The 12,226-nt window shown below is 40.5% G+C and overlaps 3 protein-coding genes across 3 annotated transcripts; 2 read left to right on the top strand and 1 right to left on the bottom strand.

The window, feature by feature from the left end:
- Positions 1-4,789: 4,789 nt before the first annotated feature.
- KVR01_004686 (uncharacterized protein) lies at positions 4,790-7,248 on the top strand. The gene is made up of 2 exons (XM_044783173.1): positions 4,790-5,641; positions 5,710-7,248. The coding sequence occupies exons 1-2, from the start codon at positions 5,419-5,421 to the stop codon at positions 6,882-6,884; spliced, it is 1,398 nt and encodes a 465-aa protein (XP_044646850.1). The 5' UTR covers positions 4,790-5,418; the 3' UTR covers positions 6,885-7,248.
- A 679-nt stretch (positions 7,249-7,927) lies between these two features.
- Positions 7,928-9,267, bottom strand: KVR01_004843 (uncharacterized protein). The gene has a single exon (XM_044789498.1). The coding sequence runs from the start codon at positions 9,168-9,170 to the stop codon at positions 8,118-8,120; it is 1,053 nt and encodes a 350-aa protein (XP_044647007.1). The 5' UTR covers positions 9,171-9,267; the 3' UTR covers positions 7,928-8,117.
- A 634-nt stretch (positions 9,268-9,901) lies between these two features.
- KVR01_004464 (uncharacterized protein) lies at positions 9,902-11,527 on the top strand (the record flags this gene model as incomplete). Its single annotated transcript, XM_044784105.1, has 1 exon — positions 9,902-11,527. The coding sequence occupies one exon, from the start codon at positions 9,902-9,904 to the stop codon at positions 11,525-11,527; it is 1,626 nt and encodes a 541-aa protein (XP_044646628.1).
- Positions 11,528-12,226: the final 699 nt, after the last annotated feature.

Raw genomic sequence — 12,226 nt, 5'->3', positions numbered from 1 at the left:
AGCTACTTAAAGAGGAGAATTTAATTAAAACTCTACTAAATAATAGTAATTATTATAATATTTAACTTATTAGGTATATAAAACTACTAATTAATATATATATACCTTTTATAACTATATTTATATAATTATAAAATAAAAATAGTTATAATTTAAATTATAATAAAATAAATTAATAAAATTTAAATTTATATTATATTAATTATTTATATTTAATAATTAATAAATAATATAATTAATTAATAATTTACTTTATATCCTCTAAAAGTAAAACCTTATAACTAAAATTTTAACTAGTAGTTTAATTTAATAAAGTTAAAAGTATATATATTATCCATATTATATAAATATTTAAGTTACTAATTTATATTTCTTAAATATTTTTAACTAAATTTTATAATTATAATACCTATATTATTAAAAAAGAAATAATTAATTATAATATTATTTAAAATATTTAAATATTTAATATATAATAAATTAATACTTTTATTTAATAAAGTATACTTATTTAAAACTTTATTTAATAACTTATACTATACTTATATATTAGTATATATTATATCTATATTATATATAATATTTAGGTTATAATTATATTTAAGTTTAAATTTAAATTTAAATTTAAATTTATAATTTAAAGTTTAAAGTATTCTTATTTATTTATATATTAATAAATAATAAAAGTATAAACTTATATATATATTTAAAAGTAAAAGCTTAAATACTTAAATTAATAATTTTAAATTAAAATCTTATTAAAATTAAAATATTTATATAAGGAAAATAATATATTTATTTTAATTTATTAAATTAATAAATTAACTTAAAATATATAAACTAAATACTTTTAATAATATTAATAGCTTTTAATATATATCTTTATTTAATAATATTATAATAGAAAGTTATTATATTATTATATATTTAAAAAATAAGGGTTTAAGTTTAATTTAATTTAAATAAAATTGTTTTTTTTTTAAGGGGGGTGCACCTATTCCTATAATTAGTTATTTTAAATAGTAAATTTTCTACCTAATTTTAATAAAAAGTTTATACTTTAATCTATTAGGATTTATATAAATATTATAATAAAGAAAAGTTGCTTTATTTATTTATTATTAAGTTATATATATAAATATTTTATATATTATTATAATTTATAGTATATAAATAGTTATTATTATTAGTAATATTTAAAAGTTTTTTTATTTAATCCCTTCTTTTAAAGGTAGGTACCTTTAATATAACGCTATTTAATTCTAACTTTAAGTATATTTTATTCTATTTATTTAACTAATTAAATAATATTTTTATCTTTTAATTATATATTTAGAAAGTTAAACTTATTATAATTTAATATTTATTTAAATATACTATTAAAAATAACTTTTAATTATATTAAAGGATATTATTTATTAAATTACTTAATATATAAGCCTCTTTATAATATTAATTAAAGGATTATTTAATAGCTCTTTAAATAGTTACTATTTATAAATTATATTATATAAGTTAAATAAAATTAATTAAATATTATATATTAAGTTTTTATTATACTTAATATTATTAATATAGTTATAGTTAATATATTTATTAGTTTAGTTAATAAGCTTAAATTTATATTTAATAATAGTATACTTAATTATATTAGCCTTAAAATATTATTTTAAACTTATTATTTAAATATAACTTTTATTTAAAAGCTATATTATATTAAGTATTTTTAGCTTATAGTTATATAACTTACTTTTTAAAAGAATATTAATAACTAAATTATAATATTATAAATTAACCTATAATTACTTTATTAGTTTATTTTATTAAAATTAATAATATTTTAATATATTATATATATTAATACTAATTATAAAATTTAATATTAATAATATTTCTATTTTATAATTATTAATTTACCTTTTATATTAAAAATTAAACTTTAAATTTTATTTAAAATTTTATTTAAAGTAATATTAAAATATTCTTTATAATTTTATAAAACTTATAATAATTAAATTTAAATTTATCCCCTTTAATTATTAAGTTATATATAAATAAATTATAAATAATTAAGGTAATAAATTAAATATTTAAATTATAATAAAAAGTAATATAATTTTATAATATTTAATATTTTTTTATTAATAAACTTAATTTAAGTTAAGGTTTAAATATTATAAAATATTATAATTTTAAATTTAATTATTAAATTCTTAATATTATAATAGTTTTAAAAGAGTAACTTAATATAATTAAGCTTAATATAAAAACTAATAAAAAGGTTTTTATTTATTAATATTTTTATATATATTTTATAATTTTTACTAACTATTTTTAATATAATATATATAATTAGTAATTTTATAATTATTATAAATTAAAAATATATTTTATAAAACTTATTATTAAAATATAAATATTTTTAAATAATTTATTATAAATATTATATATACTTAATATTTTATCTTTATTTTTATAAATTACTTCTATTTAAAAAATAATATATAATAGAAGTTTATATTTATATAGTTAATAATAAAAACCTTAATATTAAATCCTTTTTTTATTTAAAAGCCTATAAATAAAGCTTAAAATAAGTTATATTAATATTTAATTAAAGTTAATTAAATACTATAAAAGTATTATTAAACTATAATTATAATAAACTTATATTATAAGTTAAAGTTTATTTATTAAATATAGTTATTTTACTATTTAAATATATTAAAGTAAATAGTAATTATAAGATTAATAAAGTAATTTTATTTACTACTAATAAGGTTTTAAACTTTATTAAAATAATTAAAATTATTATATTAAATAATTATTTTTAAATTATATATATAATAATAGAAATTATATTTAGCTATTTTTTAAATATAATTTAATATTTTATATATAGTTTAATATAAAAATAAATATTAAAGCTTAGAAATATTAATAATTAAATATTTTATTAATAGTAAATATTATATTTAAATATAATAAATTTTTACTTAATATAAATAGAGAGTTTATTATATATTAAAATATATTTTATTTTATTTATAATTTAATAATACTTTTAATATAAAATAAAATAAATAAATACTTATACCTATATTTATTAATTAAACTTTTAAAATAGTAAACTTTCTATTAATATATTATAAAAGTTTATATAAAATAAACTTATTAATAAAAGTATTAATAATATAAATATTTATATTATTTAAAATAAAATATAATTTTATAACTTTTAAATAAATAAGCTATTTTTATATATAAAGCTATATATTAAATAGAAAATAATTATAACTATTTATATTATCTTTTTTATTAATAGTTAAATTTTAAATAGTTTAATATTTAATTTATTAATTTTAAAAGAGTTATAATAAAAACTATAAATATTAATATATTTTCCTTTAAATTTATTTATATATAATTAATATTATAATATAAATAATTAATATTAATAACTAACTTAAATAATTATATTATATTATTATATAGTTAAAAGAGTTAATTATTTTTAAATAAATTAAACTTTAAAAATAGATTTTCTTTTAAGGTAATTATTTCTTTTTTATTATTATAATTAAATTATTAATAATTATATTAATATTAAATTTATAAATAATAATATTTAATATTTAAAAGAATTATAAATAATTAAGTTATTTAATATATTAATAAAAATATATTTCCTTTTAAACTATATATTTATTTAATAAAAGTTATAAAGATTATATATTTAATTATTATTTACTTTTTTATTTATAAATAAACTAATATAGTTTTTTAAAGTTTTTTATTTATATAATAATATTTTTAAGGATATTTTTATAAAATTAATTTATATTTATATTATTTTTATTATTATTAAAATTATTTTTAATAAAATTTAATAAATAATTATTTATTATAATATTTTTAGGCTTAAAATAAAGTTATATAATATTTTTAATAATATTTTAATAACCTTTATAATATTATTTTATTATTTAATTTAATATATTAAAGTTTAATATATTTATAAAAGAATTAATAATTTAAATATATTATTATATAGTTAGTTATATTAAAAGTATATTATTAACTATTATTAGGTAATATTAAATATAATATATATATAAGTATTAATATTCTTATTAAATTTAAATTATTTATAATTTATAATATATAAAGGTTTATATATAGTAAAAGTAATATTAAAATAATTAGTATAATTAAAATAATTTAAAAAAAGTAGTATTTATAAGTAAATAAATATATTAATATTATTATATATAAATTAATATTTAATTTAATACTTTTAATTTCTTTATTATAATTATAATTATATTTTAATTATAAACTTTTATTACCTATTTTTTATCCCTTATTTTTTAGCTATACTTATATAAGGTTTAGTAGTTACTAATATTTTTAGGTGTAGACTTTTTATTTAAAATGGGTGGGGAGTTTGCGCTAAAAGATGTGGGCTTAAGGAGGTCTGTGTGTTAGAGATAATCCTTGTGTTCCCTCGCCCTCTAGGCGCCATGCACAGTGCCGGGTACGGTACCAGCCGCCGCACTGACGACTGATTCAGCCGCCCAAAGATCAAGATCCAAGGTCCCGGCTTCCAAGGTCCAACCAAGGGCGGAGGCTTGGGTGTGCGGGCGCGTGAGGGCGTGGCCTAGGCGTGTGGCCTCGCAGGTGTGGATATACTGTACCGTGCTGTAGGTGGGTGTGGGTTGAGGACGCCGACATAATAGCATCCCATCCCATCCCATACCATACACACATTACTACTACTTATTACCTGGTCGTAGTACCCCGTGCTACTTGCCTCACTGCCCACCTCACCACAACCTCGTACGGAGTACATGACTTTATTATGGTCATGCCGTCATGAGCCAGCAGTCTCGCCGCACTATTGAACAATAAAAAAGCTGGCACAAAAACTCGAGTCGCCGTGGGTTGCCAGTCAGTCCTGACTAAACTCCCGTTCTCGTCAATGCGCCTTCGCACCTGCATTGCTTGCCTCGCTCCCTCTCCCCCTCTCGCCCTCTGTCCTTTCCTCCCCGGCCGCTGTTGCGGGCCCCAGATGTGATCCACGGAAAACGGAAACCACTTTCCCTCATTAACCACTTCGAGCCCCCCTTTCCCTTCGGACGACGGCGCAAACGGCACGGGTCACGGCAACCACTGCGCTCGCTCGCACTCGCTCGGTCGCCGCTTGTGAAGTAGCGACTTCATGCATCCTTGACCGCGCGCCTGCCCCCCTCGTTCCTCGTCCGCTTTGCCCAGCTGCCTCTCTGCCCTGGCTCTGGCTCTGGCCCTTGCTCTTATCCGTGGTCAGCTTCTTCTACTACTGCTGTTTTCCTCGGACATCCATTCCGGACCTGGTTCCGACTGTAATGTGTAATTCGACCACAACCACACTCCAAGGCAATGGGGAGGTTCGTTCAGCCTGACCATCAACCGAACGACATACCCAATAATACCGGGGTTCAGCATTCTGAAGATCAACGGACCGCCACACCCAATAATACCCCTAAGACTGGTATCGAGATGGAGACTATCCCACCCTCAGCAGTATGCACGTTTGTCGGCGAGGGCGCGGCAAACGTCGTCTTTGAGCTCTCGGGCGTGGAAGACCACCCAGGCCTGCACGGTACAGCACCCATTCACACATCTTATCCCGAGGCATAGTCGGGACCCGGTGGGCTAACAAGAGTCCAGGTCAGCTGCTTCGGCTCCCAAAAGACGAGTCAAACGGCCCGACATATGCCGAGCTGCAGGCGTACTGGCAGGACAGAGTTTCGCCTCTGTTCAAGCCGCACGAGCTTGTTCAGCAGAGGCTTGTCAAGCTACCCCAAGAACCTGCGTTCTTCGATAGGCTCAACCTGCAGCTACATGAGATCGAAGAGAAGAACAAGCGCCGCCGTGACTTTGCCGGCCAAAGGTTCGTGGCCGAGGCCATGAACACCGGCATGCTCGTCGAGGACATGCGGCCCAGGAAGGCGGGCGCACCACGGCCGGCATCGCGGCCGTCATCATCCGGGGCCGCCAAGGCCAAAGCCAAAGGCAAGGCCAAGGCAGAGGAAGAGCCCGACGACAGCAGCAGCGAGGACGAGGAAGACTTGTTCACGCTGCACGAGATCAAGCCCAAGTGGCTGCACCAGTCGCCCAGGGCGCCCGACGGGGCCGAGCAGTGCCGCAATTGCGCGCGCGAGGTGCAGCGCAACATCAAGAACGGCTCGCGCAACCCGGTCTTCTGCCCGCTGAACCTGGTCAAGGCCACCGATTTCCCCCGGAACCAGAACGTCGCGGTGGACATCCGGAACGGCCTGCGCCTGACGTCCTCGGAGGCCGACAACCTGAAGAAGTGGCTGCACGACTCGGACCTGCTGCGCCGGCTGCGCACCAAGCAGTGGGACCTCGACCACTGCCCCAAAAAGGTGGTGCCCCCCGCATTGGAATCCGGGGGTTCCTCCTCGGGGGGAGCGTCCGCGGCCACGTCGGCGACCACCGTGGCGCAGTCATCCGGCGCCGAGGAAGACGCGGAGGAGGACAACGTCGCACGGTATTGTCTCGCCATGACGCTGCGCGACTGCAGCCTGTTCCTTCGGATCCCGAGGCTGCCCGTCGCGGAGGGGGGCGAGGTCGTCGCCAAGCTGGCGGACCTGGACAAGAAGAACTACGGCACCAAGCACGAGTACTGGGAGGGCATGGAGGACGACCTGCACGAGCAGAACCTGTATTCGAGAAAGGGGGCCAACGGCCTGTCGGGCAAACTCACCAACTGCCAGCTCCCGTTCTACAAGGCCAACTTCAAGAACCTGGACGACCAGGTGCGGGCGTACTACCGTCTCCCGTTGAGGCAGCCACCGGGAGGAGCTCAGTCGTCGAACTGAGAGGAGGGCAGTTTGTCTGGGGCGGGTTATTTACCACTGTTGAAAAGAGGCAGAAGGAGGGATCGTTGATTAATAGACATGTTGTGGCCCTCGGGCTATGTATAACTACTGCTGCCAGGTCTGGGGCCGTCGACACTCGAGTCGCCGCCGAGGGCACATGCTGGCGAGGCGTTCACAAACACAGATGCGCTGCATTTCTCTTTTCTTCTCTCACTTTGGCTTGTCAGAGATTATGCAGCATTGCCTCACGGCTTGTACAAGGACGCTGGAAAAGGACGGGTCCGTCTGGTTAATTGATAGATCGCATTGGCATTTGTGTTTTTTTTCACCACCCCCCATCACGGCTTGTGTTGTTCCGGCCTTCTGTTCTGTGACCTCGGCCGCCGTGAAGCTTGTACGAACCTGGCTGACTGCCATGGCCCGCCGATGGCCAACATGAATGAGTTCGTCTCGCCCTCGGCCCTACTGCACCGCGGGCCCCGGGGGTGTTGCCCCGCGGGCGCGGCGCCGCGGCGTCCTCCGGCAGTGGTGATTCATGCGCGCCCGGGTAGGGAGGGGAGTTGGTTCGGGATTCGGAGGCCTTGCCGCCGCTTCGGGTGTGGCCGGGGCTCTTGGCTGTGGGTGCGATGCTTTTTGGGTGTTGGACGTCGTCGTGGTCCTCGCTGCTGGTGTGGCTGGCTAGCTGGTAGATCGGTACTCGCAAGTCTTGGGATGTCTGTCATGGACGGGTTGGTGCTGTGGTTGTGAGGGAGGTGAGAAAGAGGTTGGGGGGTCTGGTGTTGAGCTGCTGTTTTGGTGTTCGCTACGCGGCCACACCATCTATCCAAGTTGGAAACCCTAGCTTGGTCTGCCAATAAGTATCAAACCTACTACGCCTTTGGGATGTGGGTGCGTCCATTTTCCCTTGGCTTACCATCCACCCTCCCCCTGATGCTTTTAAGACGGCCTCGTATGGGACAACCCCCTAGGACAGCAGAATACAGCGGTTAGCCATAGAGGCCCTGGCAAACCATATCACTCTTGTTTTGGAAGATGTATCGGCGTTGCGGTAAAAGCGTATGTGATTGATTGTGTTGACCACTTTATCTGGGTCATCTATCAAAGATGCATTTCCTCAAGACCAAAGCCCCCTAAAACTGACCTAATAACAGCGCTGTAACCCGACTGATATGCAACAAACGCCTAAAGAGTAATGTCTTTTTTCTTCTCTCCTCCTCGGCAAACAAGCCCCCCTCAGATCATGGTCCCCCGCTCGAAGCTGTCCCTGATCTCGGCCGTGTACTTGTTGTAGAAGCGCGCCAGCTTCTGGTTGAACTGCTTGTTCTTGTCGTTGATGTAGGTGACGTCGGCGTCGTCGCCGTTGCGGGCCTGGCGCTCCTTCCTCTTCTTGTTGGCGACCTCCTCGGCCTTCTTGAGCTCGCCGACGAGGCGGTCGACGGCCTTCTTGTCGGGCTTGTTGTCGCTGAAGCCCGCGAAGGCGTCCCCCGCGCCGCCGCCGCCGTAAAAGGTGCCGTCCTTGTCGACGGCGACCATCTCGCCGTCCTCGGTCTCGACGAGCTCCAGCGTCCCCCGCGCGGCGGCCTCGTCGATGGCGCGCATCCTCTCGCGCGCGTACCGCTCCAGGTCCGGGTCGCCCAGGTTGCGCAGCTGCCGCTTGTAGATCTTGGAGGCCTCGCGCGCGTAGTCGGAGAAGGCGTTGTCGTCGCGGTGGCGCTCCTTCTTGGCCACGCGGCTGTCCCACTTCTCCGACTCGTCGACCGTCCAGTCCCACGCCCGCTTGCGCTCAAAGTCGCCGCCCGCGTCCTCGATGTCCGCCTTGAGCAGCTTGTTGGACGCCACGGCCGACTTGCGCTGGATCGCGGCCAGCTGCGCCGGGTCGTTGGCCAGGCGGTGCGCCTCCGTCTGCGCGGCGGTCAGGTTGGATGCCGAGGAGGACTTGGCGCGGGTCTGCAGGGCGCGGAAGCGCGCCATGCGGTCTTGGATCGAGGCGGCCGGCGCGGCCGCGGGTGGTTCTGGCGCTTCTTGTGTGTCTGCTTTGTCTCCTTCTGTTTGTGCGGGTGCAGAAGGCTCTGCTGCGGGTGTTTCCTCCGGCGCGGGGGACTGCGCCTTGTCTGTGGTTGTGGCTGCGGCTGGTGGTGATTGAGGTTTTGGCGACAGCGGCGCTGGTTCTGGCTCTTGCGGGTCGGCAGGCGGTGGTGACGATTCTTCGACGGTCGAGGTCACTACTGCTCCCTTCTTGCCGCCCCTAGCGGCCTTTGCGGTCTTTCTCTTCTTTGCTGGAGGCATGTTGAATGAGGCCTGTGTGGTTGAGATTGAGGGTTTGGTTTGGCAGATGCGGGCAAGAAGTTGCGAGGCGAGTTGATGGTTTGATGTTGCAGTTGAGAATGTCTGGGGTAGCGATGAGAAGAAGTGGGTCTGGGCCTGGGCCTGGATAAAATACAGAAATTGAGCGGGAAACAAATGGGGAGAATTGAGCACTAGTCTTAAAGAAGTAGCACTGGCCAGCGGGCTAGCTATATCAGGTAGTTGTGCGTTCAGAGGGTAACTAGGTAGGTCTAGAGTCAGTCCACTAGTATTTGAGCTTGTTGTTCTATCTGACCTGATGAACTAAATTGGTCGAAGAGAAAGAGAGAGAGAGAGAGAGAATAATTGAATTTGAGAGCTTCCTTTGCTCTCTACAGTTTCCTGCCACTTGCGGGAAGAAAACGGTCTAGTGCGCTCCCCCTGGCCTGGCATTTGGAGGGGACGCCCGCACTGCAGCACACGCAGCCTCCAAATGTCCCCTTGGCTGCAATTTCATACCCCAAATACTCAACTCCAATGTGACACGACATCACTGACTGGATTTTCATCTCAGAACTCAATTCTCAAGTTCCCAGACTTCGGGGCGAGTCACGACCTCCAGTGGTTTTTGTTTATCTCTCTGCATGGATCAATCATCTTCTCCTTCTCAATAACCCACATCCCCCAAAGCACGGGCCCTCCCCCCATGAGTCGCGAGCTGCTTTACCCACAGGATGAGGCGGCTCAGGGTAGGAGCCCCATCTGGGCTCTGCTGGGCGTGCGGCGGCTCCATCCCATATAACGCGAGCTCTCAGAAGCGCACATTCATTGACCGAGAGCTCACAGGCGTCATCCTCAATAGTGGACGAAGTCGTCGTAGAATCAAAGTCAGGCGTAGTGTCCCGGCGTTTGACCTGCCGCTCGTCGTGCTGGACCTTGACGCCGAGGACAGTCCGCATGTACGCCCTTTCAACAAGAAGGATGCCGCCGAGCAGACAGCCAAATGGGCACACGATCCCATACTCCCTGAGGTTGAGAAGCGGGTTGACCAGCTGGAGGAGGCCATAGTCAAAGACAGGGGCAAGATGGACCGCATGCTGGCAGCCCGTTACAGCCCCTACAAGATATCGGATCTCGATGTGCTTTCGGTCGCCCTGTGCGGCAGCGATGGCGCTGTTTCTTCGCAGGTTGACCGCGCAGCTACCGCCGTGGATCAGGGCATCCCGGGGCGCATCCCGGGGCGTGATGTCCTGTTGGGGGGCAGGAACAAGGCCTTGAACGAAAACGGCATACCACAACGCATCCTAGCCGGTGATGCAAACACGATCATCCGTTTCATGCTACACCGTCAACGTCAGGCACCTGCCTCACCTGAGACTGCTTCGGCCAGCGTCGACGTGGACGCTCCCGAGGCTTTCGAAACGGCCGTCAAAGACTGCAAAAGCCTCAACCAGCTCAAAAGGCTGTGTGCGCATGTCTTCGCACCGGGACACGAGGCCCTCACCCCGACCTCCATGGACTGCATTGCACGCTGGTTCACGGATGGCAGGCTTAAGAAGACATCGGGCGGGCATAGAGAAGATTCCCTCAAGTTCATCAACAACCTCACAATGAGACAGCTCTCGGGAAACACTAGTCTCAGCCCAGCTCTATCGCGAGTTGGCTTGGCCCTGGCAGCCAAGATGGCCTTGCTGCCCGCCATCATTCAGTATCTGCACATTTGCCTGTCACAGGGCTTCATAGGCGGTTCCATTCAAGACAAGCCAGCGACTCTGGGCGTGATAAGTGAGGGCATACTCCAAGCACTCGACCAGGGAGATGGCTCGGCGAGGGGAACTCGTCCGGAGCTCTTCACCTTGTTGACCGGTCGGCCATGTGCCGGCTCCACGGTGCAGCCGTCCTTGTTCGGATCGAGCATCAGAAGCACAGCAGATGATTATGACACTCACCGCTTTTATGTTCAGCTTCTCGGCCAGCTGGGTGCGCACAGGCTACTGTGGCACTCGTGGAAACAGAGCGCCGAGACAGAGATGAGGCAGTACACACGGTTCTACTGCTGGGCGCTCACCCGCTGCGCCGAGGTGCTACGCGACGCCAAGAACGTCCCTGGGCTGGACACTACCACGGTCAGCGCAGATCTGGAAAGGGACGCCGAACTTGATCTGCAGGCTATCGACGCACTGGATGCATATCATGCCTCGTCAACTTCCTCCGAGGAGCCCTACGCCTTCCGTTTCGGGAATCCGTTTTTGCCAATTGGCAAAGCAATGCAAGCTCTCCAGAGCCCTGACATACACCGAGCAGTGGCCCTGATGAACGATCTAATCCCCATTGCCGGTACCCCATCAACCGAGGAGTAGGGGGGTGGGAGCAGGAGTTGATGATATCGTCGGTCCTGTCCCGTAGCCGGCGACGGGCCCATGGCTCTTGGATGCAGTCTTTGAGAGCGCGGTCGTCGTGCGAGAGAACAGAATCTCTGGTCGGCCACCTTGTCACCTGCGCCACGTCAACGAGCCGGAAGCACGCGGAGGTTTCGACGTCCAGATCTCGGGCGTCAGCGGTCAGGAACTCGTTCGGACCAGCCGATAAGCCCATCAGAACAACACATCTAATGCAGAAGGCAGTGGTACAAGACAAGGCGAGTCAGCCACTGGATATAGTCTGTGCTTGAGAAACTCGAGGGCCCAGCCACTCGAGGCCTAGACGGGGTTGGGACTGTCTTCGATCTCAGCACGAAACAACAGAAAATCACACACATTTCTTAAGCTCATAGAATTTCTCGCTGTCATGGGAGATGCGTCGTAAATCACGGCTGACGTGTCTGTATGGGCACCCCGTCAGGATGTGAGACCTTGTTGCTGACAAGCAGCCCAAATCACCTGATGAGAGCTCGTCAAAGCATGGCCCTCGCTCAGCAACAGGACCATCCCAATCGGCTCCCTCCCCCTCGTTACCTCAGAGGCCATCTCTTGGTCAGCCCTGCAGGCGAGCGGACCACCGCCCTTTCCCGCCAGGGCTGCGAGCCGCAGGCCGGCGCTGCCAGGGATCAGCTGCGGGAG

Source organism: Diaporthe batatas, assembly GCF_019321695.1.
Source record: "Diaporthe batatas strain CRI 302-4 chromosome Unknown Contig00004, whole genome shotgun sequence".
Taxonomy (NCBI): Eukaryota; Fungi; Ascomycota; class Sordariomycetes; order Diaporthales; family Diaporthaceae; genus Diaporthe; species Diaporthe batatas.
Note: the sequence above shows the minus strand (reverse complement) of the source record. Positions and strands in the feature narration are given on the sequence as shown.